At 35.8% G+C, this 22979-nt stretch overlaps 1 protein-coding gene across 21 annotated transcripts in view; it reads left to right on the top strand.

Moving 5' to 3' along the window:
- The window catches only part of GTF2I (general transcription factor IIi), an 86304-nt gene that overhangs the window by 39919 nt on the left and 23406 nt on the right, over positions 1–22979 (top strand). For 5 of the 21 annotated variants that reach the window (XR_009598287.1, XM_042240352.1, XM_042240359.2 and 2 more), the window contains 7 exons: positions 3692–3751; positions 5888–5944; positions 8002–8064; positions 15754–15864; positions 17260–17325; positions 18365–18548; positions 22476–22534. Coding sequence is in view for 16 of the 21 variants with exons in the window: in XM_042240352.1 (XP_042096286.1) it covers positions 3692–3751; positions 5888–5944; positions 8002–8064; positions 15754–15864; positions 17260–17325; positions 18365–18548; positions 22476–22534 (600 nt within the window). In the remaining 5 variants the exon portion in view is untranslated. The remainder of the gene's footprint in view (positions 1–3691; positions 3752–5887; positions 5945–8001; positions 8065–15753; positions 15865–17259; positions 17326–18364; positions 18549–22475; positions 22535–22979) is intronic. The other 16 variants (XR_009598289.1, XM_042240355.1, XM_060405604.1 and 13 more) reach the window with 5 other exon arrangements.

Raw genomic sequence — 22979 nt, 5'->3', positions numbered from 1 at the left:
GTTTTATGTGTCCTAACATGGGATCTTAAATCATTCAGATAATTTCCAGTGTAAGTACTTAATGCTGTAAATTTACCTCTTAAGCATTAGTTTAACTGCACCCTATAAACTTAGACATATTAGTATTAATAGTTCTTTTCATTCAGTTCAAAACATTTTCTAGTTTTCCTTATGATTTCCTCTTTGTCCTTCGGTTTACATGGAAAGTGTAGTCTCTTCAGATACTTGTGCAGTTGTGAGATAGCTTTCTGTTACTGATTTTTAGTTATATTTCCATTACAGTTGGAGAACATTCTTTGTATAATTTTAGCTATTTTAGATCTGTTAAGGCTGCTTAACAAATGATCATTCAGGTCTGCTCTATTCTTTCTGGCATTTCTCCCCTCTTGTTCTGTCCACCACAAAAGTACTGAAATCTTCACCTGCCTCTGTCTGTCTCTGGCCTCATGCTTCAGGGGTCAGCATGCTGGAGGCTCCCTTTCCCTTGGCTCCTTTCCTGGCAGCCCCCTTTCCAGCCCTGTTACCAGTGTCCCGAATGGTAACAACCTAAGTTAGTTTTGTCTGTTTTTGTAGTTTATGTAAATAGAATCCATCAGCATGTATCAGGCCTCTTCTGTAAAACATGTAATTTGTGAGACATGCTGTTGATTGTACTTACAGATCGTTTATTTGCACTGCTGTGTTGTATAGTCAGTACCCACGAGAATGGGTTCCAGAGTCACCCCCTCAACCCCCTCCAGTATCAAAATCCACAGATGATCAAGTCCCTTTTATAAAATGGTGTAGTATTTGCATGTAACCTACAGACATCCTCCCGTATTCTTTATTTAAATCATCTCTATATTACTGAAATATCTAACACAATGTAAATGTTATCTTAGTAACTGCCAGCATGCGCATTTTGCATTTTGCATTCTGGAACTTTCTGGAGATTTTCTGTTCCAAATATTTTTGATCTGTGCTTGGTTGAATCTGCAGGTGCTGAATGCACAGATTCAGATGGCCTACTGTATTCTAAAATGCTTTAAAAATTTTTTTAAACCCACAAACATAATGTACATGTTCCCAGGTTTACAGAATCTCACATGAGGTAACACGTTGGCTGTATTATTGACACCCTTCTTTAGGCCCTTCCTATTCCCGTTTTTTTCTCTGAGTTAACCACTTTACTGAAATTGAGGTTTGCCCCCTCTGATAATGATTTTATACTTTAAATGAGTATACAGTTCCACAGAACATCTTTGGATGTGTATCCAGGCATACACATAATATTTTATGTTTTTTCTCAGGTTTTAACTTTGGCACAAATGGCATCATTCTCTATATGTGTTTTATGTGTTCTCCTGTATCAGTACAGGTTTTTGAGATGTACCTATTTTTGTCAGGAACAGGTTGTGGGTGTTTTTCTTTTTTTTTTCCTTAGTATTTGTCCTTTTTTAATGACTGGCTTATTTCCTTTATTTGTTTTTGGCTGCACTAGGTCTTGACTGCTGCACGCAGGCTTGCTCTAGTTACGGAGAGCACAGACTTGCAGCGTGCTGGCTTCTCATTGCTGTGGCTCCTCTTGTTGCGTAGCACCGGCTCTAGGCACACGGGCTCAGTAGTTGTGGCACACAGGCTTAGTTGCCCCGCGCCGAGTGGGATCTTCCTGGACCAGGGATCGAACCCGGGTCCCCTGCACGGGCAGGCAGATTCCCACTGGACTACCAGGGAAGTCCCACGTACTGATGTAATACTGTCATCGCAGTAGTTACATATGTGATTAGACTACAGTTGATTTGTTCATTCTTGTACTTTAAAACCATTCATGTTTTCTGTGAAACTTTTGGAATTCTAAAATAGACTTGGACACGTCTCTATGTACCTATCAGTCTCCTTCTAAGATGGCTCAGATGTGAGCACTGGGAAAGCGTGATTTGTCTGCAAAAACGGGTAGACACTCCTCAAGTTGTGAGGGTGCGTGTGTGACTCATTTAATGACAAAGAAAGTCCAAGTCATGTGCTATTAAAACGTGCCTAAAATTAACATAATTTGATAGTATAGTGATATGTGAAGGTAGCTGGGCAAATATTAACCAAAAGAAACCAAGTTTAGTAATAACAATTTGAGGCCAAAAAAAGAAAAACATAAGTACAAAGAGGAAGACTATGTAATCAATATACTAATAAATTACTAAGTTGATAGAATAATCATTAACTTTTATTACCTAAAAATGTAGCCTCAAAAGTCAAAGTAAAAAATTGATTCAATTTGATGTAGTTGATAAATTTGTGAATACAGTCATATGGGAGATTTTAACAAATGACGATGCTTATAAAGTAGAGTATTTGAACTCTGCAGTTGATGAACATAAGCCAGTTCATGTATATCCAGAATTCCATACCCAGCAAATAAATGTTTATTTACAAAATATGGAACTTTTACAAAAAATAAACTTTATAATTGCTTATGGATAGCCTTGAGAAATTGCCAGAAAATATTGTAATTAATTAGAAATCAATAATAAACATGTTATTTAAAATAGAAATCCTATACCATGGGAATCCTAAGAAATATACTTTGGCTTAAAGAGGACCTTATTAAATAATTTAGAGCAGAACAATATTGATAATGATATATAAGCTAGACTTGTGGAAGAGCAGCGACAGCAGTATTATGAAGTCAATATATTTTGCTATCATACAATACATTTTTTCTGTATATTTTAAACCTCGATTACGTGACTAGGAAGCAGTGAATCTGGCATTTGAAGTCAGGTCTTTCATTGAGACTCGAAATATAAATAATTTTTCTGTTTCCTGTGAAATTATTTTCTATGCTATATCCTTCACTTATAATGTATACTTTTGTGCCTCTTCATGAAATTCCTCATGCATTTGCAAAGCCTTTAAAAAGTCTTCGGATGTTTTCCAAAAAATATTCAGAGAAAGTGAAGTGGTTTGTATTTATTTCAGATATGAACATGTTTATGTTAAGTAGATGTTGAGAACACACTGTTGTGTTCTCTTTTAAATCTATTACTGTCACTAAAAGCATAATACATGCAAGTGTGTTGTCAGTATCTATAGCAGTCTGTGAAGGTTTAATTAAGACAAAATACATTGTATATTAATTATTGGGGAAAATCATGTTATTAAATTTTTATGGATCTGTAGAGAAAGGATTTTTGAATTAATAATTGTCATACTTCTATTTCAGTGGAGTTTCAAGCTTATTGATAGGTTAATTGCATGATTTTAGAGATTCTAAGGAAGGTATAACAATTTGATTCTGCATTTTTCTTTAGTATGGCAAAGCATTAAGACAAATATTTGTCAAGGAAGAAACAAATGCACCTTGTAAGATATATCTGTGCTTGTAACCTATATGAAGTAAAAGTTACAGTTTGCTGTCACGAACATGACCCATATCCACCGTTTTAGACATTTCATTCCCATTCAATTCATATCTAGACATTTTCAAAATTTCTTTTGACTATCTGTATATGGCTTTATCTGAGTACACTTTTCCCATTCACTAAGACCATAAATTGACACCGTTCATTTGTCAGTCTTTTTTTTTTTTTTCGCTTTTTTTTTAACCCATGAAAAGGCTGTAGTATTCCATATCTCTCACCCAAATTTGTTTGCTGAAGTGACCCAAAATCTATTTTTGGGATTCGTTTTGAAGTGTTATCTTTGTGTCCCAAAGCAGGCCCTTCTGAAACTGATGATGTTGATGACAAACTCCCCCTTTCGAAGTCTTTGCAAGGTATAACTTTTTCACTTCCATTTTCCCACATAATGTTCTTATGTAATGTTTCTTTATACTGGACAGACTGTGTTTTTGTATTTATATCTGTATTATTACTTTTCTAAATGGAAAAGGAAATGTATTGGCCTTTTTTTTTTTTTGAAACATAAATGAACTTCACAAGCAACAATTTTTGAAAACCAATTTTCCCTTTTGTGAATCTAGTAATGAATCTCGAAATGGGTACATGACACACTTTCATATTTAAGGTAAAGTACACATTTATACCTTATATCAGAATAGTCAGAAATAAGGCTTATATTGTATAGTTAGTAATGTAAATATCAGTAAGGTCATGTTGATACTTAATGTTTAGAAAGATTGTAAGATATCATTTGTAAATCCCTAATTTTATTGATTGAATGTCTTTTGGGGAATTTCTGTGTAGTGTTCCCTCCCTTGATGACCATAGGCTGTTTGTGATGGCTTTACTTCACCTCTGCTTATTCCGGCTTTGAGTGCATTAGATTTCATTCTTTTTTCTTCTTTGACTGCACTTAGCAGCATGTGGGGTCCTAGTTCCCCCACCAGGATTGAACCCACGCATTGGGAGCACAGAGTATTAACCACTGGACCGCCAGGAAAGTCCCAAGATGTCTTTTCTTTAGCTCTACTTTTAATATAAATGTAATTGCTTGAATTACATTTGGAGAGAACAAAAAGTACGCACAGAATCATCCTTTACATGGACTATTATGGTGTTATGACCTGATGGAATATCACCTTAGTTATTCTTAGCCAGCCTTCCCTTTTTAAGTACTGGTCCTTTCTCCATTATCTCTCCTTGTTTTGACCTCACATTTTTGTTTTCTTTGGCATTACAGTCAAAGAATCCAGTGCTCCATAAATTCAAATGTTAATGTTTAATGGGTAGAGGGGAGCCGTGTGTTGAGAAAGCATAATTTAAGGAGTTAAGAATAATTCTTGGCTATAGATTTATAGATTTACCTGTTGTTTTGAGCTCAGGTGAGTTTTCAGAACATAAAATAAATGGAAAAGAATCCCAAGATAATTAGAGCGCCATAAAATTAGACATGGAAAACCCTAAATTTTTGGTCTTAGCATGGTACTTTAAATTTGGAGGTGCTAGGCACTGAATGACAGTTTTTTTAAACTGTAGTCAGTGCTCTTTAAAAATCAAGATAAAAGTGTATAAAACCTGTGTCCGGGGGTGGGGGTTACCTTTAGTATAGTTTCTTAATTTAGTTATCAGTGGATGACAAAATAGACCTGATGTTTCCTCCTGCCCCCTTGCTTCATTCTTCCCTATGGGTAATACATTTTAATTTCTACACGAATGCAGTGATTTTCAATCTTCTCGATGTTAGTACCTCAGACATTTAAGGACAGAGGATCAATAGTCCGGGGAAGTTTGGGCACTTAACCTAATTGGCTCTCTTGGGTTTTAGATGACTTCTTTCCTGTTTATGAGTAAAGTTTCTCCAGTAGGATGAGCCTGTTCACTGTTGAATGCCTAACCTGATACATTGCTTTATGTTCCAGTTTGTAGAAGCAGGCAGATTATATTACCTGAATTAAAATGCTTTTGAGACTAAAGGTAGTATCTTAAGTTTTAACTTCTGCATTTCCTTTAAGTGCAACTTTGATTAAATAATGGGGATTTAGTTTCCATAGCTTCCACTATAGTACAAATGGAAAGCAGGAAACGTTTCACAGCCAAACCTGAACTTGTGTTTCTCGACTTGATAGAGTGTTACGAGCAAAGACAGAACTGACTCTGATGTGTGTTTTTGTGTAAGTGCATCAATGGCAGATGAGCTTGGCACTCTGAAACATATTATTCTAGTTCTCAAATTCGAATATCAATCAGTAATTATATCGTGTAGTAACTAATATTAAATCCCCAAACCTACTTAGGTCTACTCTACATGTTTGCATTTTAAAATAATTCTTTGAGTTTTCATACAGAAGTGTTAACATGTTTTTCTGAATTAGATAATACTGTTTGAATTAACTGCTAAGAAGTTAAAAGAATCAGCTTGTATTTGTGTTTTTATTTGCATTGTTACCTAGTTTCTCTTCTCCCAGCGTCAGTCTTTATTGGTTTATTATATGGGCTTATCTTCTTTTTAGGAAGCCATCATTCTTCAGAGGGCAATGAAGGAACAGAAATGGAAGTACCAGCAGAAGGTTAGATTTGGGAATTTTTACTTTGCTGTATTTATATTGTGTTGTTCTGTACTACAGGGAATACTATCCTTAAAGCCTTATTTGGAAATAAAATGATTGTTATGGTGTACCTTCTTAGCTAACGGGTGTTTTCTTTTAGCCCTAAAGATGTTATCCCTCTTTTACTGTATTGAATAATAAAGCATGTGGGGACTAAAATTTAAGTGGTAAGTAAAATTCTTCATGATGCAAAACGTTGCCCGTTTTTTCTTGGTCATCTTATGCCATATTTGGAAAGAATGGTTTTAATATTTAAAATTTAAATTATTACTGGCTCTGTTCATATTAGGGTAATGTCGTCTACATAAGATTACTAAAAGAGAGATGATCTAGCTGCTCATTCTTATACCTACAGCCACCCCGTGGAACTGCTTTGTTAACCAGCCATCCTCCTTTGATTGTAGGATTGAATGAATATTCAGCTACAGCTTTTTAAGTTATTGGAATCTTGAGTTAAACCGTTATCATGAAGAATGGCTTCCTAATTTGTAAACTGTTAAGATAGTTCCAAAAGAATTTTTGTAGGTTTCTCCCAAGGAAAATAAGTGGTAAGGCAACTGGATCTTATTTTGGAATTATTATTTCTCATATAAGCTGGTCATGTCAAGCCTAATTTTTTTAAGACTAAAAAAGGAGTCTATTCTGTACCTTTTTATTCTTTATATTTGCTTTTTTATTTTTTTTTAAATCCATAATTTGATATTTTACCCTCTTTGAGTGGCGGGAGTTCCAAAGGTCTTTGGAAAGTTGACTGATCTTTCTAAATTCAGATTTAGAATTGGAGTATTCTAATGGGCCTCCTGGGTGGCTCAGAGGGTAAAGCATCTGCCCGCATTGCGGGAGACCTGTGTTCGATCCCTGGGTCAGGAAGATCCCCTGGAGAAGGGAAAGGCACTCCACTCCGGTACTCTTGCCTGGAAAATCCCATGGACGGAGAAGGCTTGTAGGCTACAGTCCATGGGGTCGCAAAGAGTCGGACACGACTGAGCGACTTCACTTCACTTCAGTGGAATACATTTCTTACAGAAATACTGAGATACTCATTTAAAATAATATTTTAAATTTCTTGTTGAATTTTTTTAATAGATGATGGTGTTGGTGAATTTTTTTTTTGGTTTGCTTTCTTTTACTGTGTGGAGGTAATTAGATATTTCCTCTGTAACAAAATCCTGTTTTAGATAGGCAGTATTTACAACAAGGAAATAACCTGATTACAAGATGAATCATACTGGTGTTCACTGGGCAATGTGATTTAGATATTAGGCTTTGAATCACTTTATTTTTGAGGAAATTTTTATTGTCATATTGCAGTGTTAATAGAGTTGAAGTTAGGTTCTAGTCTTTATTCTTCTACTAACAAGTGAACATAATCTTTGGCAAATCAATTAATCTCTCAACCTTTGCAAAATGAAAGGAGAGTTGATAAAGATACTCTCTAGCTGAGCTTCCAACACTAACATTCTGATGTACATTTGTTTTATGTAGTAACACAAATATTTAATTTTATAAAGTACGTTACATGCAAAGTTAGTCAGGTGATACAGTCCTCCTGTCTGTATTTGTTATAGTAGTCACTGTTTTGATATGAAGGTTCCCACCGCAAAAACGTGGTTTTATTTAACAATATAAGCCACTCCTGGTATTTCTGAAAGAAGAGGAGAAATAGCTTTTTTTTTTTTTTTACATAATAAAGCCTTTGTTTATATCCTAGCACCTTCTAGTTACAGCAGGAAAATAATTTTAACTTCATTATAATCTTACTCCTCTAAAAAGTTTGAGTCCTTTAATGCAGGTAACTTGGTATTGTCTAATAGTTTTCCAGAGTTTCTCTACTTTCTGTTTTCTCTTCTCCCTGTTTAAAAGGGTCAGAGATTTTCATTTAACAAGTATGAGGTGAATTCAAATGACAGTAAAATTTTATGGTAGGCTGCTTTTGGAATATCAAATCCGTAAAATGTTGGAACATAATAGAAAGTGCTTTATAATGAATGTCATTTTAGAATTTTATTTTTTTCAAGATTCTACTCAACATGTCCCTTCAGAAACAAGTGAGGACCCCGAAGTTGAGGTGACTATTGAAGGTTAGTTACCTAAAAGCCTTGATTCCAAAAGTGTACTTCTGGTCATAAGAATTATTTGTCACATTCACATTGCCAAGTATGCATTTCATTCATTTTTTTAAAGGAAACTTGTGGGAAAAAAAAAAATGGAAGCATATATGTGTATGTGTGACTAAAGTAACCACATCCCACAGCATACCCAATGCTTTGGGAGTTTTAGACAGCAAAAGTCAGCTGTGAAGATGAGTGGTGGACCAGGCTATATACTGGTACTTTCTACCATTGGGAAACAGAGAATTTTTAAAAAGAGAAAACTATGACCAGACCGGGTGCACACAGAAATTGATTTATAACCTATTACTGAGCTGTGGCATAGGAGCCTTACTTAGTACTGGGACCCCGGTTGTCAGCCTTAGTGAAGTGGAGGAGAAAGTATTGATAGTTCAATTTCTAAAGCAAGTTTTCCCCTTAAAATGCTAACATATAATGTGTCCTTCAAAACTTTTGAAGCAGCAGCTATAAAAATATTCTAAACTAATCTATATCAAGTTGCTTCAGACCGAGTTTCTTCTTCAGAGATAGCACATGAATTCAGATGAGCCAGTGTGTCCTGCATTATTTAAAGATTCAGCTAATTAATAACAGGAGCATGCCTTATATTTCATAATTATTAAGTGTATTGATTTTTTTCCTTTTAAGTTATCTCACATGACTCCTATGAGTTTTTTTTTCTCCTCAAAGTAATTCTTTTCTAAAGCAAAAATCTTAACCCCCGCCCTGCTCCAGTGTCTCTCTACTCAGTGGTGGATGTCACTTTATTGTGACATCTAAAAATAAGTTAGATATGTACACATACATTTAGTTTGGCAAAAATTAATAGGTGTTTTCAGTGTACAGCTTTATAATGAGCAAGTGAAATACACATATATCACATTTCCCATAGTGTTTTTCTCATAACTTTACATCTTGGTACTTCACTATTTTTTTTTAGCTGCTTCGTAACCTGTCTTGGTTTGCCATCTCTGTCTCTCCTTTTCTTCTTTGTTTATAATAACCTGTCTTTTCCTGGTGTCCACTGGTTATTTATGGTGTTTGGCTATTTCAGACTACTGAAAATGTTTGTCTTCATATAAGCTGATTGGTAGCTTTCGCCCAGTATCAGAAATTTTCTCCTACTTTGCATGTTGACATCTCAGTTAATTTAATATACACATTTTATCATTAGCATAATTTTACTAACCTAAAATTGTTTTGAATTGTTTCTAGTCTAGCATTTAATAATTTAATTTATTCATTTAGTCATTCATTCGTTTATTCATTGGCCACACCAGGCAGTTTGTAGGATCTTAGTTCCCTGACCAGGGATTGAATCAGCGCCCTCCTCCCCACTGCTGCAGAGGAAGTGTGAAGTTTTAACCCCTGGACCGCCAGGGAAGTCCTTAATAATTGACTTTAAATTAGAAGCTCAACTGTGAGAAGAAAATCTAGATTATATAATATCTAGATATTATAAATTAAAATTATAAGTTAAAATCTAGATATTATAAATACTCAGAACCTTTCCCTTCCTGTAGAGATAAGAAAAGCAGATGATGATTAAAATTATTAGCATAGGGACTCCCCTGTTGGTCCAGTGGCTAAGACTGAGCACTCTCAATGCAGTAGACCCGAGTTCAATCCCAGGTCAGGGAACTAGATCCGACATGCTGCAACTAAGATCTGGCGCAGGCAAATAAATATTTTATAAAATTTTTAGCATAAAAAATTATTAGCATAAACCTTTAAAATAGGACTAGGAACCACACTGATTTATCTTAAACCTTGAAACCCATAAAGGCTATATTAGAATTGCTTAGAAAATAAACACTTGCTTTCCATAGTGTAAACCTTTAAAGGGATATCAAAATAATTAAGAAATCAATAGCTTACAAACCTGAAACGTGTGTCAGTCTTTTCAGTTTTCATTCTTTGAAGGGAATGATAAATCCCATTTCTTTTAAACTAAGACATAGTACCAAAATGTTGATTTATCATCCATATTTTCCAATAGTAGAATATTGCTATTGAGGCTGCTGCTTTATGTTCAGAAGACCAGAGAAATACCAGGTCTGTGTAAAGTAATTACTTTTCCTAGTAACATTTTCCATGGGATATATGCTCACAAACAAGCTATATACCAACTCTAATTAAATTGTTAATAAATTGTTATCCGTATATTATGGAAGATAAATTTTAAGTCTGTGATACTAACAAGGAAGGTCAAATGAGAACTCACATCCACATCTTTTTGATAAGTACATTGTATTTTTTTTTCTAGAAAGATGAGTATAGATGGTAGAAACTAGAAAAATATCCATGGTTAGAAAGTTAAATTTCGATACATTCTAATATTAGAAAAATATACATTGAAATGGTAACTTTTAAAACATATAAGAGATCTGAAAAAAGACCTCTAGTGTATGTAATACGCTTAGTAGTGGGGTGGGGGGTAGGAGCCTCCTTTCCCGAATAAGGCATCTTTAAAAGGAGAAGTGTGCCTAGAGGACTGTGTTAGTTTTCTTTAGGAAAATCCTTGTACTTGAAAAGAAATAAGATAATCCTGCTTGCATGGTGGTGACTTTCGTTTTCTCCTATTGTATATTCCTGCATTTTCCAAAAAGTTTATAGAAAAGAAAAAAGAAACTTAGTCTTCAAGTGAGCTTTGTAAGATTTTCCACATTAACCTTGGTATCTTTATTTGCCATTATGTGACTGTGTTATGAAGGGTCTGATTGAGACTGATGCAGACATGTTATCCTGCAAGAAACAGTCCCCTGAGCGGAGATCTGCTCTTCATTTGTTGTTGTTCAGTCTCAGTTAGTCTGACTCTTCGCAACCCCATGAACTGCAGCGTGCTAGGCTTCCCTTCCCTTTTTGGTGATCCATGTGTTATTGAAGTCAGTGGTGCACATGTGGAACCTCTGTGACCTCGGTTTGGGAAACGGCCCTTAGAGTTATGTGGCTATGCCTGCCTTGATTTCATAAACACCATGACTTCATTTTTGGGTAAAATCAGACTGTTGTCAGGACTTTGGCTTAGGCATGTGTTTGATAAGGGCAGAGAAAATCTTGCCCCAGAATTATCTGAAGTCTGGCTGTCATGAATGAGCTTAAAATGGAAAGTATTTTGCTTTAAAAGAGTTACCTTATATGCAGTTCGCTTTCAAACATTTTTCCCCAACTTGAGCCGTTCACATGTGTTTATTTGGCTGAGGCATAACCCCCTGATTATTATTATTTGTCTTCAGATTGCTTTTAAATAGATTGAAAGGGTTTCATGTCTTTTTTTTACAATTTTTAAAATTTCATGTCTTAAGTAAAACTCCTTGAAATTTAAGGTTTTCTTCAGGAAATAAATTAATTACATAAATATTTACACATAGGAATGCAGTTCATAACACCTCATATATATACACATGGACTACTCTTTGGATAACACTGTTTTAGGGTTTCAGTAGTGGATTTCATCCTCTGATGGTATCCTTCTTTTTTTGTGAAATTTAGAAAAATTTGACTGTCGCACATAATTTTCAGGATTGTGCTATTCAAACGTTCATTTATCAGTCCACAAATATCAGACCCCTTGTATGTACTGAAGGCTGGAATAAGTGTTAAAGATTTTGGAATGAACAAGATAGGAAAGTCCATTGGAGGGTGTCGAACAAGGAAGTAGTAAATCCTTTCTTTTTGAAGAAACAGGGCCGCTGTAAAGACTGAGAGAGCAGGTGATAACGGAAGCAAAGCGGTTACAGTTACTCAGGGAGATGCTTTAGAATTGCCTGGTGACAGTGGCAACAAGGAGTGATTGAATTCTGGGTGTTTCTGAAGATAGAGCAATTGTTTTGATTGGTTGTTATTTAATTATTCTTATAAATGTTACTAGAGAGTTTGTAGAATCTATATAATTGAGTATGTTATCATTTGAATATTTTGTTTTTAATTTTACAGTTGCTAACAAATCACTTAGTTGACATCTAATTATTATATAAAAATTGGACTTTTTGAGGCGTTAGGACCTGGATCCGTGGGTGAAAAATGCCATTTATTAATTTGAAACGTGGAGGGTAATTAATAGCTCCAAGTAATTTCAGGGGAGAGAGTACCTGAGTTCTTTCATTTCTTTGAGTTTGAATAGGTGTCAGATTATTTGATAAAATGACCAATTTGATCTTGTTGAAAAAATAAGTATAAAAAAAGTTCTTGTATGTTAATGCATTCATCAATAATTAGATAAATTCAGTAACACATTTGAGCTCTGATTTCTGTGTTATTTATGGGCATATCTGTAAGTAGTATGTTGCAAAAAGGAAAACCAGGTTTTTCTCGATAGAAATTTTGACTTGGGGACTATCCCTGCCCTTTCTTCATGGGGTGGGAGGCTTGTTTTTAGCGCTGCGGCATAGCATAGTCTTCACTCATCTGCAGCTTTTGCATGCTAAAATACCTTGAAATTCATTTTATAAGCTTCTAGTTTTGAAGATATAAACATTTTTAGTTTGGGCTTAAATCTGAAGCATCCAGAGATGCGTGGGTTTTTTTTTTTTTTTTTTTAAATACAAATGTGATTGTTTATAATGTGGAAGCGCCATGATAATTAGAAAACAGTGCTCCCTGCTAAACTGATTGTTAGAGGCAGACAGATTTCTGCGACAAAGAAATAATTTTAATCCTCTGTGAAATGAATTGTGAGGTCAAGAGTAACGTTTCCTCATGCTTTCCCAGAATCAGAGTGTTTTGCTGCAGTAGTGGAGAAAAAAAATAGGTGTGTTTGAGTTCATAGCTCTTCTTGACGTAATTCCATATTTCATATAAATTAAAACACTTTATAATTACATAGTGAGTATATGAAATGGGTTAGTCTTTTAATAGAATTTATGTTGTGGTATTTTATTATCACAAATAACTTCACCTGTTCACATTTAATAGATTGACTTCATTATTGTCTCGAGAGATAAACGCTTTTTAATGTTTTACAGTCTTTGTTAAATCATTTGCTAACTTGTTAAAAAGCACTCTCCTAGATGTGTCTTTTTTCTAGTTATGGTCAAGGAGGTTATTTTTATAAAATATATTTATACCGTTAAATCCTTTTGTTTTAAAGTAAGTTAATCTGATTGAAGAAATGTGGTTGTTGGACACTAAAGAAAAGCAAAGCTCTCTTGCCCTTTCCCCTTCACCTCAGTTTCAAACTTCTCAGATTACAGTTGGATGAATTTTGTTACCATCATAAGCTACAGTTTCTTCATTTATTTTATACTCTATCAGTTTTTATTTTATCTAATTAATAATCATTTTAAATTACAATTTATAGAAATATTTAGGCTATATTAGCCTGTAAGGAAAATTGTTTTGTTTTAACTATCATTGCTTAATGTTCATAAAGGAATACACTGAATACAGTTAAAATGCTTGAATAGTATCCATAGGTCAGATAAGTATATTTCACTTTATCCTTCGCAGACTAGCCTAAAAATATTCTTTGGCTTCTAAAAATCTGTTTGGAACTTGGAAAAGAAGGATTTTGTCTGTCTGTTTTCAGAAGCCAAACATTAGAGATACCTAATATGTTTTCCAAAATACATCTACTTGGGGCATTAAATAATTAGTTTCAAACCTATTATGGAATCTTTTGACTAGTTTTAATCCTTATACTAACTTATGAGCCCAGGATTCTTCATAGTCAAGTTTTTGTTTTACTGGTAGTTTGTCATTTTAAAATTGTTCTTTACTACAGATTTTTTTTTTCTGAATTTGCTTTTCTACAGTGGAATTTAGCACTTGAGAGTTTTTATAGTGTCGTACGTTGTTTATGGGATAGCTTTTGTCTGAAACAGTGCCCGTTAGAGTAGTGCGTTTACATTTACCAGCGCCTGTGCTGTGCTTAGTTGCTCAGTTGTGTCCAGCTCTTTGTGACCCCATGGACTGTAGCCTTACAGGTCCTCCATCCTTGGGATTTTTCAGGAAAGAATACTGGAGTGGGTTGCCATTTCCTTTTCCAGATTTACCAGCATGTAAATAAGTCCTAATATGACTTTATCTGGCCCCAGTGACACAATACTTTTTTCTCCTGTTGGTTTGAATGGTCAGTAAATGATTTCAGGTTTTTAGAAATCTGTTGACGTTTTAGTTGGCCCTCCATATCTCCAAGCTTTAACCAACTATGGATGAAGAGTATTCGGGAACAATTTTTTTAGCAAGTTCTAAAAAACAAAATTTGAATTAGCCAGGTGCCAGGGAGCTGTCTGTCCAGCACTTACATTGTCTTAGGTATTATAAGTAATGTAGAGATGATATGAAGTATAAGGGAGGATGTGCATAGGTTATGTGTGAATAATATGCTAATTTTATAGTGACGTCAGAATCCGTGGATTTTGGTATCCACAGGGTTTGTGGCACCAGTCCCTATTAGCCTATAAAGGAGGAACCCACAGTCAGGGAACAGGAGAATCAGTGTGCCCTGTCCTCTGATGCTATGAGAGGAATGACATTTAAGTATTTTAGGCTTATTCATAGATTCCCTTGATTAATATGCAGAGTATATAAAAGTCACCCATTGCTGTGCAAGGCAACATGGCGTATGAGGCTAAATTTGGATTTCATGTTATTCTTTGAGAGCTTATCTATTAGTTATTAGTTATTCTTTAATAGCTTAAAGAATTATATCCATGATCTCATAACATAGTTAAGTCGTGTAACATTCTGTGATCCTGTTTGTTTAGCAATAAAATTAGAATGAAAATTATCCTGAAAAGGGTAATTTATTGTATCTTATGGTATCTCTTTGTTACTGCTGTTTCCTTTAACTCAATAATTATTATCTTCTTCATTCCATGTTTATTTTAAGTGTAGATTTCTTAAAATGATATTTTCAATAATTTACAGATGGTGTTTGAATAGAAATCTTAGTCATGTGCCAACGATATTTTCCAGGGATCAGAAGAATATGACAGTGACAGCTTTTCTTACTTGATCCAATGTCCTTAATTCTAGCACCAGATATACTGAAGCATCATAGCAGAGTTGAGTTGTAGTCACAGCTACAAAGAAATCTTACTACAGGTTTCTTGGGTGGTCTATATTCTGTGCTTAAGTATATGATCGCCATACATAGGTATTGTATCAGATGAATCAACAATGCTTGTTTCACAAATAATGTAATCTTATTTCTTTTAGTTTTGTTTATTGAAAGTTATCTGTACAGTTAGTTATTTAGCCTGCTTTATGTGCTTGAATATTGTGTAAGTTTAAATATTTTTCCATTCAAGCTACATATTCTTCCCCCTTTCTTACATATTTGTATGGTTTCCTTAGCTGTCTCCATTGAAACCTTTTTTATGCAAGACTTAAAATACAGTATAATTCTTGACAGCCCTCTGAGAGGAGTTAGGTGAAAAGGAAATTTCTAATGACTTAATTCAAACTAATTTCAAGCAAATTGAAAAAAGAAGACAAAGGAAAATGAGGATGATTCACTTGATCAGCTCCCAGAAGGGTAGGAAAGCTGGAAATGTGACTGGGAAAAGTGATGCTGAAATGGCAGTACAGAAATGAACCACTGACGTTCCAGTCGTACTTCAATCCCCCACGTCTTTCCGACGTTGAGACCTTTACAGGCAGTGGCTGTCATTCCTTTTGCCTGTCCCTCCAGTGATGATGGTTTTCTTTTTCAAGATGATGACTATCCTCCACCTGCCAAGAGACCAAAGAGCAGTGAGCCTCCCCAGCCACCCGTCACAGAACCTGCGAATGCCGGCAAACGGAAAGTGCGGGAGTTCAACTTCGGTAAGGTCCCGGTTCAGTGTGGTGTCTCCCGTTGTTAATTAGAACTGGGAAGGTTAGGGAAAGTCACTGGTGATCCAGTAGTTAGGACCACTTTCACTGCCTGGGCCCAGGTTTATAGTCCTGGGTCGGGGAACTAAGAGCCCACAAGCCATGGTACAGCCACCAAAAAAGAAAAAGAATGGGCAGGCTTAACAGTCACTGTTACTGACTTAGTAATTCAGTTATCTGTCTGAGATTTAGATCACTTTTTAATTTCAGATATAATTTTTTTAAAGATTGGTTTTCTTTTGGCTGTGGTGGGACTTGGTTGCAATGCATGGGCTTCTCTTGTTACCTTGCACAGGCTCTAGGGGTCTGGTGGGCTTCAGTAGTTGTGGCTCACGGGGTCAGTTGCCCTGCAGCATATGGGATCTTAGTTTCTGGATCAGGGATCAAAGCCACATCCCCTGCGTTGGCAGGTGGATTCTCAACGAATGGGCCACCAGGGAAGCCCCAGATAGAATTTTGGTATAAGTGTAACTACTAGCTTCTAATCTAATCAAATCCCAGTGGAGACAATGTATCCATTTGAAGGGACTAAGTGAAATATTAGTGGCAAATTGGGTTTGTGATCCTTATTTTGAATAGATAGAACAATTACCTGTATACATTTTTTAAAAAAGCGCTTTAATATATTTTAACTTGTCTTTAGTCTTTAGTCATAATTACTGGGCTTCCTAGGTGGCGCTAGTGGTAAAGAATCCACCTGCCAATGCAGGAAATGCCAGTGATATGGATTCAATCCCTGGGTCGGGAAGATCTCCTGGAGAAGGAAATGGCTACCCACTCCAGTATTCTTTTGTGGACAATTCTATGGACAGAGGCGCCTGGTGGGCTATAGTCCATGGGGTCACGAAGAGTCAGACACGGCTGAGCGCGCATGCAGTGCGCCACACCCATGCTGAGTTTGCATGTGTTTTTTAGCACGCTATTATGAGTTACAGCTATGCATAAACTCTTATTTCCATACAACTCTGACACGTGTTGGGAGGTTTCCTGTACAGCCTTGGAGACTCTCATTTTTGCCTCACTTTGTAGTGTTTAATCGTATGGGTCTTTTCTGCCCACCTGCTTTACAGAATTTATGATTTTTTTTTTTTAAAAGTACTCAGTAAGAAGGATTTTGAAAATAAACTTTAAACACCCCTAACTCCAATCTTTATTGGACTAATTCTAAGTACCATTAAAAAAAAAAACTGTTCTTAGGAAAGCAGTAAAATTATATGGACAGTTTGTTCCAAATTAGAATATATTATATAGAAAATAAGTCTTGAGATGTTGGGCCATGTTAAAAGCATCTTAGTGCCCCAAGCAGAGATTTATTATTGAGTTTTAACTTGTTCTGTAAATTTTCAGAGAAATGGAATGCTCGAATTACTGATCTACGTAAACAAGTTGAAGAATTGTTTGAAAGAAAGTATGGTAAGTCTTAAACTCAATAATTCTTGTGATATTTTGTTCTCGAGCTTTTATTAACATTGGACTGTTCATCTGACAGGAGCAAGTCCCATTCTGCCAGTGTTGTGCCTTCCTTTTTTAATCTGTCCCTGAGAAGGCCGTGGATGGTGTCTATCCAAATCTTAGAAGTTTTGTTTCTAGGTTAGAGCAAAGCTTTACAAGCGTTTCCTTTATTTAATTGTCAACTAATATTTCCTTTTAACTTTTAGCTTGCATATTTGAGAGTTTGTTTATATATATTTGTTGTAGACTTTGATGCAAAGCATTTTAAAGCTCTGGTGTCCAAGCCATCGTGTCATGTCACCTCTCAGAACTTCTCACTGAAAAGTGCTGAGTTCAGTGAGAGGAAGGTGTTCTCCTAATCTGAGTTCCATTGTCACACTAAGAACCTTGTATGTACTATGTAACACCCAATTGCATTTACATGTCCATTATTATTTAGACAAACTGACTCTTTGTAGTTTAATAAAGGTATCAATGTCTGTTCATTATCTTTGATTTGTAACACTTCCCATCCTTTTGGCTTTTTGCACCTGTTGTATTATTTTGCTCTTGGATACACAAATCTTAGAATTTCTGCATTTCGGAGAAATGTTCTTCTTCAGTTATTTTACTAAAAAATCCTTTTTACAAAAGCATATTTTAAAAATATTACTTCTTCATTATATGCTGTTTGTACTAGCTGATATTTACTAGTATATTTTTCTGGATTCATTTGTGGTTAAAATTTCAAAGGAAGGTCTGCCTCTAGTATTTCAAGATAATACATTGTTAATATATCCTTGCAGTTGGGGTTAAGTAAAGTACTGATATCTTTGGTATTCTTTTCCTTTCAGTTCTTTTGTGCTGTTTTTCTTTTGATGCCTTGATAATAAATGAAATTTTAAAATAGTTATAAAAATTACCGAGTAATATCTGTGTATTCGATTATTAGTCTTTTCTGCTATCTGTGCTGAATCCTTGTCATTTCATAATTTTTTCCTTTCTCTTTTTACCCTTAAAGCTCAAGCTATAAAAGCCAAAGGTCCTGTGACGATCCCGTACCCTCTTTTCCAGTCCCACGTGGAAGATCTTTATGTAGAAGGACTTCCGGAAGGAATCCCCTTTAGAAGGCCATCTACTTATGGAATCCCTCGCCTTGAGAGGATATTACTTGCAAAGGAAAGGATTCGTTTTGTGATTAAGAAGTAAGACTCTCAAACTTTTTCTTTGACCTTGGTTATTGCATCTTTTTATATTGTTGACAAATATTCACTAGCCACTGAAGTGAAGTGAAGTCGCTCAGTCGTGTCCAACTCTTTGCGACCCCATGGACTGTAGCCTGCCAGGCTCCTCCGTCCATGAGATTTTCCAGGCAAGAATACTGGAATGGGTTGCCATTTCCTTCTCGAGCGGCTCTTCCCATCCCAGGGATCGAACCCAGGTCTCCCGCATTGTAGGCAGATGCTTTTACCGTCTGAGCCACCAGGGAAGCCCACTAGCCACTAGGGGCTATATTTAAAGTAAGTTGTTGTTTTATTTTCTGCTTTTCAGTGTGTCTGTGTAAGTTTTGACATAGTTGGCTTTTGGAATATGAACCCCTGTCCAAACCTGACTGGCATACAACCAGTATTTTCTTTTCCAGTTTTTTGCTAAGTATACTAAAAAAAATACTGAAGTATGACTGTCTTATTTTTTAGGTCTGAATTTAAAAAAAACATATGTGGAAATAAAGTAGGTTGTAGAAATAAACAATAGAAGAATGAAAAGAAAGAAAGTAGCTGAATGCTATAAGTTCTTTAGTACTGACATAAGGGTTGTAGCAAGAAGGTGTTTTTTTTTTTAAGTATGTGTAGCATTTGGAAGTGTATCTGCTTCCATTAAAAAATGGCAACCACATAACACATTTCCATATTTTCTACCAACTAAAATTTTATTAAGATTACAATAAAAGATTTAAAAAACTATCAGAACACTTACCACTATATTCAGCAAATGTAGATGTATGGAAGCTTTCTCTTAGCTACATGAAGCGAGTATTAGATGCATTTGTAAATGGGAGCCCCTGGAGACGAATTGTCTTTGGAAATTATTAAATATAAATGCTGCACTAAGATTTGTTAGTATTATAAATCATAAAGACGATTATGTGCATGAGACATGAGGAAGACTAGTGAGTCCTTATCCAGTGACATCTGCTTGTTGTCGCGTCAGTAAGTCGTGTCCGACTTTTTGTGACCCCGTGGTCTACAGCTCACCAGGTTTCCCTGTCCACTATCCATCTGGAGTTTGCTCAAACGCATGTGACATCCAACTTAACGTGAAAAGAGAAGGACAGTGTCAAAAACACATAGCATTTATTTTCCAGGCCTAAAAAAATGTGTGGAGCAGGATAAATGAGAAGAAAACAAAGATATATGCCTAGTCACATTGCATGAAGTTTCAGTGCCCTAAGGATAAAGCCAGAAAGTACTAGGTTCCAGAGAACAAAACCATGTCACAGTAAGGAGTGAAAATTATACTGATGTCATATCCTTTGTTTGAGAGGTAACAGATATAACTGTTCAGTCATTCTTTCCAAGTTCTATGTGAAAATGAGTTGAACCTTCAGTTCTATAGCCAGACAAACATGTATGAAATCAGAGATTCCAGCATAAAAGAGGTTGGGTAGCAGTTGGGATGTCTCCAGCAGTAAATAACAGAAACCCTCCTTCAGGTTGGACTGATATTGTCAGTAAGCGTCTTATCTCACCGAGCTGGGAGATAGGAAGATTAGAACAGTGAGGCTCTGCTTCTGCTTCTCTCCAGATTCTTCCTTCCGTACACTGATAGCTTCCTTAGACTAGTTCTGAGTCTGGATGTAGCAGGTCCAGGAATCACAGCCAGACACCTCTACTGAGGGGAGGCACCAGCTGCCTGTGTTTCTCTGAGAGCAGGAAAACCCGACTTCTCCTTAGTTCAGTTTGTGTCAAATGCTCATTCCTCAGTCAGGCGCAGGCCTGGGAACGAGAACACCACGATGGATTTATTTTGTAGTCCTCACTTTTCAGCGGGGGTGGGAGGAGGTTCACTTATACATGACTTTGATTGTTAAGTCCTAATATGGATGTCTTTGAGTTATGTACATATTATAACTGATTTAATTTTTTCCTGACTTAGGGCTATAAATAGTAAGGTCAGTAACAGCAGCAGGATAGTCATTTGCAGAAATGTTGATTTTCTTTATTCTGGTTGAGAAAGTGGAAACATTAACAAACACCTTAACCAATGAGTATAACCAAGCAGACTTCCTTCTGCATTGGTTTTAAATAAGGGAACAACAGAGTTTAACGAAGGATGAAAAAGACCCAAGAGACCCCTTAGTTAATAGGTGAGCTATCTTCTACAGAGAAGCTTGTTACTAACAGATACTCTGCTTTCAAACAAATGATAGTTTAAAGATTTTGGCCTCCATTTTCCCATGATCAGTCAAGTGTTGTCGAGTGTGACTCTGCTTACACGGGACCACGCAGTAGGCAGCCACGCAGACTAGCAGCATCAGCATCACCCACAAGCTATGAGAGACACTGAATCGCAGATCCTGCCCAGACCTACTGCATCCAGCCTGTCTGTGATGCGGGCCCCCAGTGATTCCAGTGCTTATTAAAATTTGAGGCTTCTGGGCATGGGGAACAAGCTCTAAAGGATGATAATAATGGCAGTCCAGCACGATATGTCCAGTATAGCCCAGCAGTTTACCTGATTGCCCACGCCTTTTTTTTCCTTTTTTTAAACAGATGAGGGATTATGGCAATGAGAAGGAGGAAGTAAATATTTCATAGTCTCTCATGAAACTGAATGGTAAACAAAAAGGGCTTGTTGTAAAACCCTGACACTAGTCCTAGGCAGGAATCGTAAACAACCTTGCCCCCGCACCCCCCCCCCCACACACACACATTGAGATATTAAGAAGCATATAGTTTTCAGAACTCTTTTTTTTTTTTTTTTTTAATTTTAAAATCTTTAATTCTTACATGCATTCCCAAACATGAACCCCCCTCCCACCTCCCTCCCCATAACATCTTTCTGGGTCATCCCCATGCACCAGCCCCAAGCATGCTGCATCCTGCGTCAGACATAGACTGGCGATTCAATTCACATAGTTTTCAGAACTCTTATACTGTCATTTTCTTACAGTGCTTGGTTTTTAATTTGTTAGAAGCTTCAAGTTTCTTTAATAACTAAGGAAAATATGCAGATCAGTGTGTAGATTTTGCTTGTTGCTAATATTAAAGCATATAAAACTATATATTTGGTATTTAAATCTTTGTGCAAGTTCGTCACAAGATACTTATGCCTTGCATGTTCTGTTCAAGTCCTTTTGATATCCTCATTTATTGGAAGCCATCTTCCACGTTTGGAAAATACTTAGTAACCCTTTCCCCAGATGTTAAATGTGGTTAGTCTTGATACACATATACTATTTGTTTATTGAGAGGGGTGATTCTATACTTCAGCAAATGTTTTATTTCACAGCTCCTCCATTACCTTAATCCTGTATTAGTTTCCAGCATTTCTGAGATTACAGTTAATAATTGTCATGCTTCTCTGTGATCCCACTCTCCTTCCCCTGCTCTGTTACTTGAGGATATTACAATAAAATACTGATACATAAGTCAGATTGTGCAAATTCTTTGGAGTATTTATGTATTTGGAAAATTTTTAAAGCATGTGTATCCTGAAATACATTTAGTTCAGTTAGTTTTGAAGTTTATTTAGGATTTTTATAGCTAGATTATAGATAAGTTAAAGTAAGGTTATTTTGAATTTAAACTGAAATTGAAGAATCTCATTTAAAATTTTGTAGTTTGATTCTTTTGGTGTTCTGCTTTTGTAAAATACCTTTGATTTGCCAAGTTAACTGTGTATGTGTGTGTGTGTGTGTGTTTGAGCACATATGTTCCATGAAGACCACTATGAAACAACTTGCAGTTACCAAGTTGTCTTAAATATCTTAGGATTTAATTATGCTCAGGAGTCCAGGCTATCTTTTGAAATCTGGCCTTGAAAACTGAATTATTATATAAGTGCTAGTAGTTACTACTTTTGCTGAATATTGATGGGGTAAATATTTAGTAATTTTTCTCACCTTTCAGGCATGAACTTTTGAATTCAACACGTGAAGACTTACAGCTTGATAAACCAGCTTCAGGAGGTAGGTCTCCAGTCTAATGTCAAATTGTATGTTAAATCAGAACATGATATACAAGGAATATTGTTCTAGATTCTCGAGAATAATAATCTCCTTTTCTTCTTAATAACTCATTATAAATAAATGTAAACATCACATTTCTGGGTAGACTATAAAAGGACGATCCTCTGTTCTCCATTGAGATGAGAAATTTCTCTGGCATAATGTGTTGAACAGTTTATTATGCTAGTCGAGATTAATCAGTTGAATGATCATCCATTTTGATACCCACAACTTAAAGACTTAGCACAGAAAGCCACGAGCATCATCACTTGTTGGTTAAATGTGTTTTGAAGGAAATATAGTCATGATTTGTTCTCCTAGTTGCTTTTGCTCTGTAGTGGAGGACATTGGGTGGGGACATAAAATGAAAATTTTATCACTTACAGTTGGTATAATAAAAGGATTG

The sequence above is a fragment of the Ovis aries genome, chromosome 24 (genome assembly GCF_016772045.2).
Source record: "Ovis aries strain OAR_USU_Benz2616 breed Rambouillet chromosome 24, ARS-UI_Ramb_v3.0, whole genome shotgun sequence".
Taxonomy (NCBI): domain Eukaryota; kingdom Metazoa; phylum Chordata; class Mammalia; order Artiodactyla; family Bovidae; genus Ovis; species Ovis aries.
Note: the sequence above shows the minus strand (reverse complement) of the source record. Positions and strands in the feature narration are given on the sequence as shown.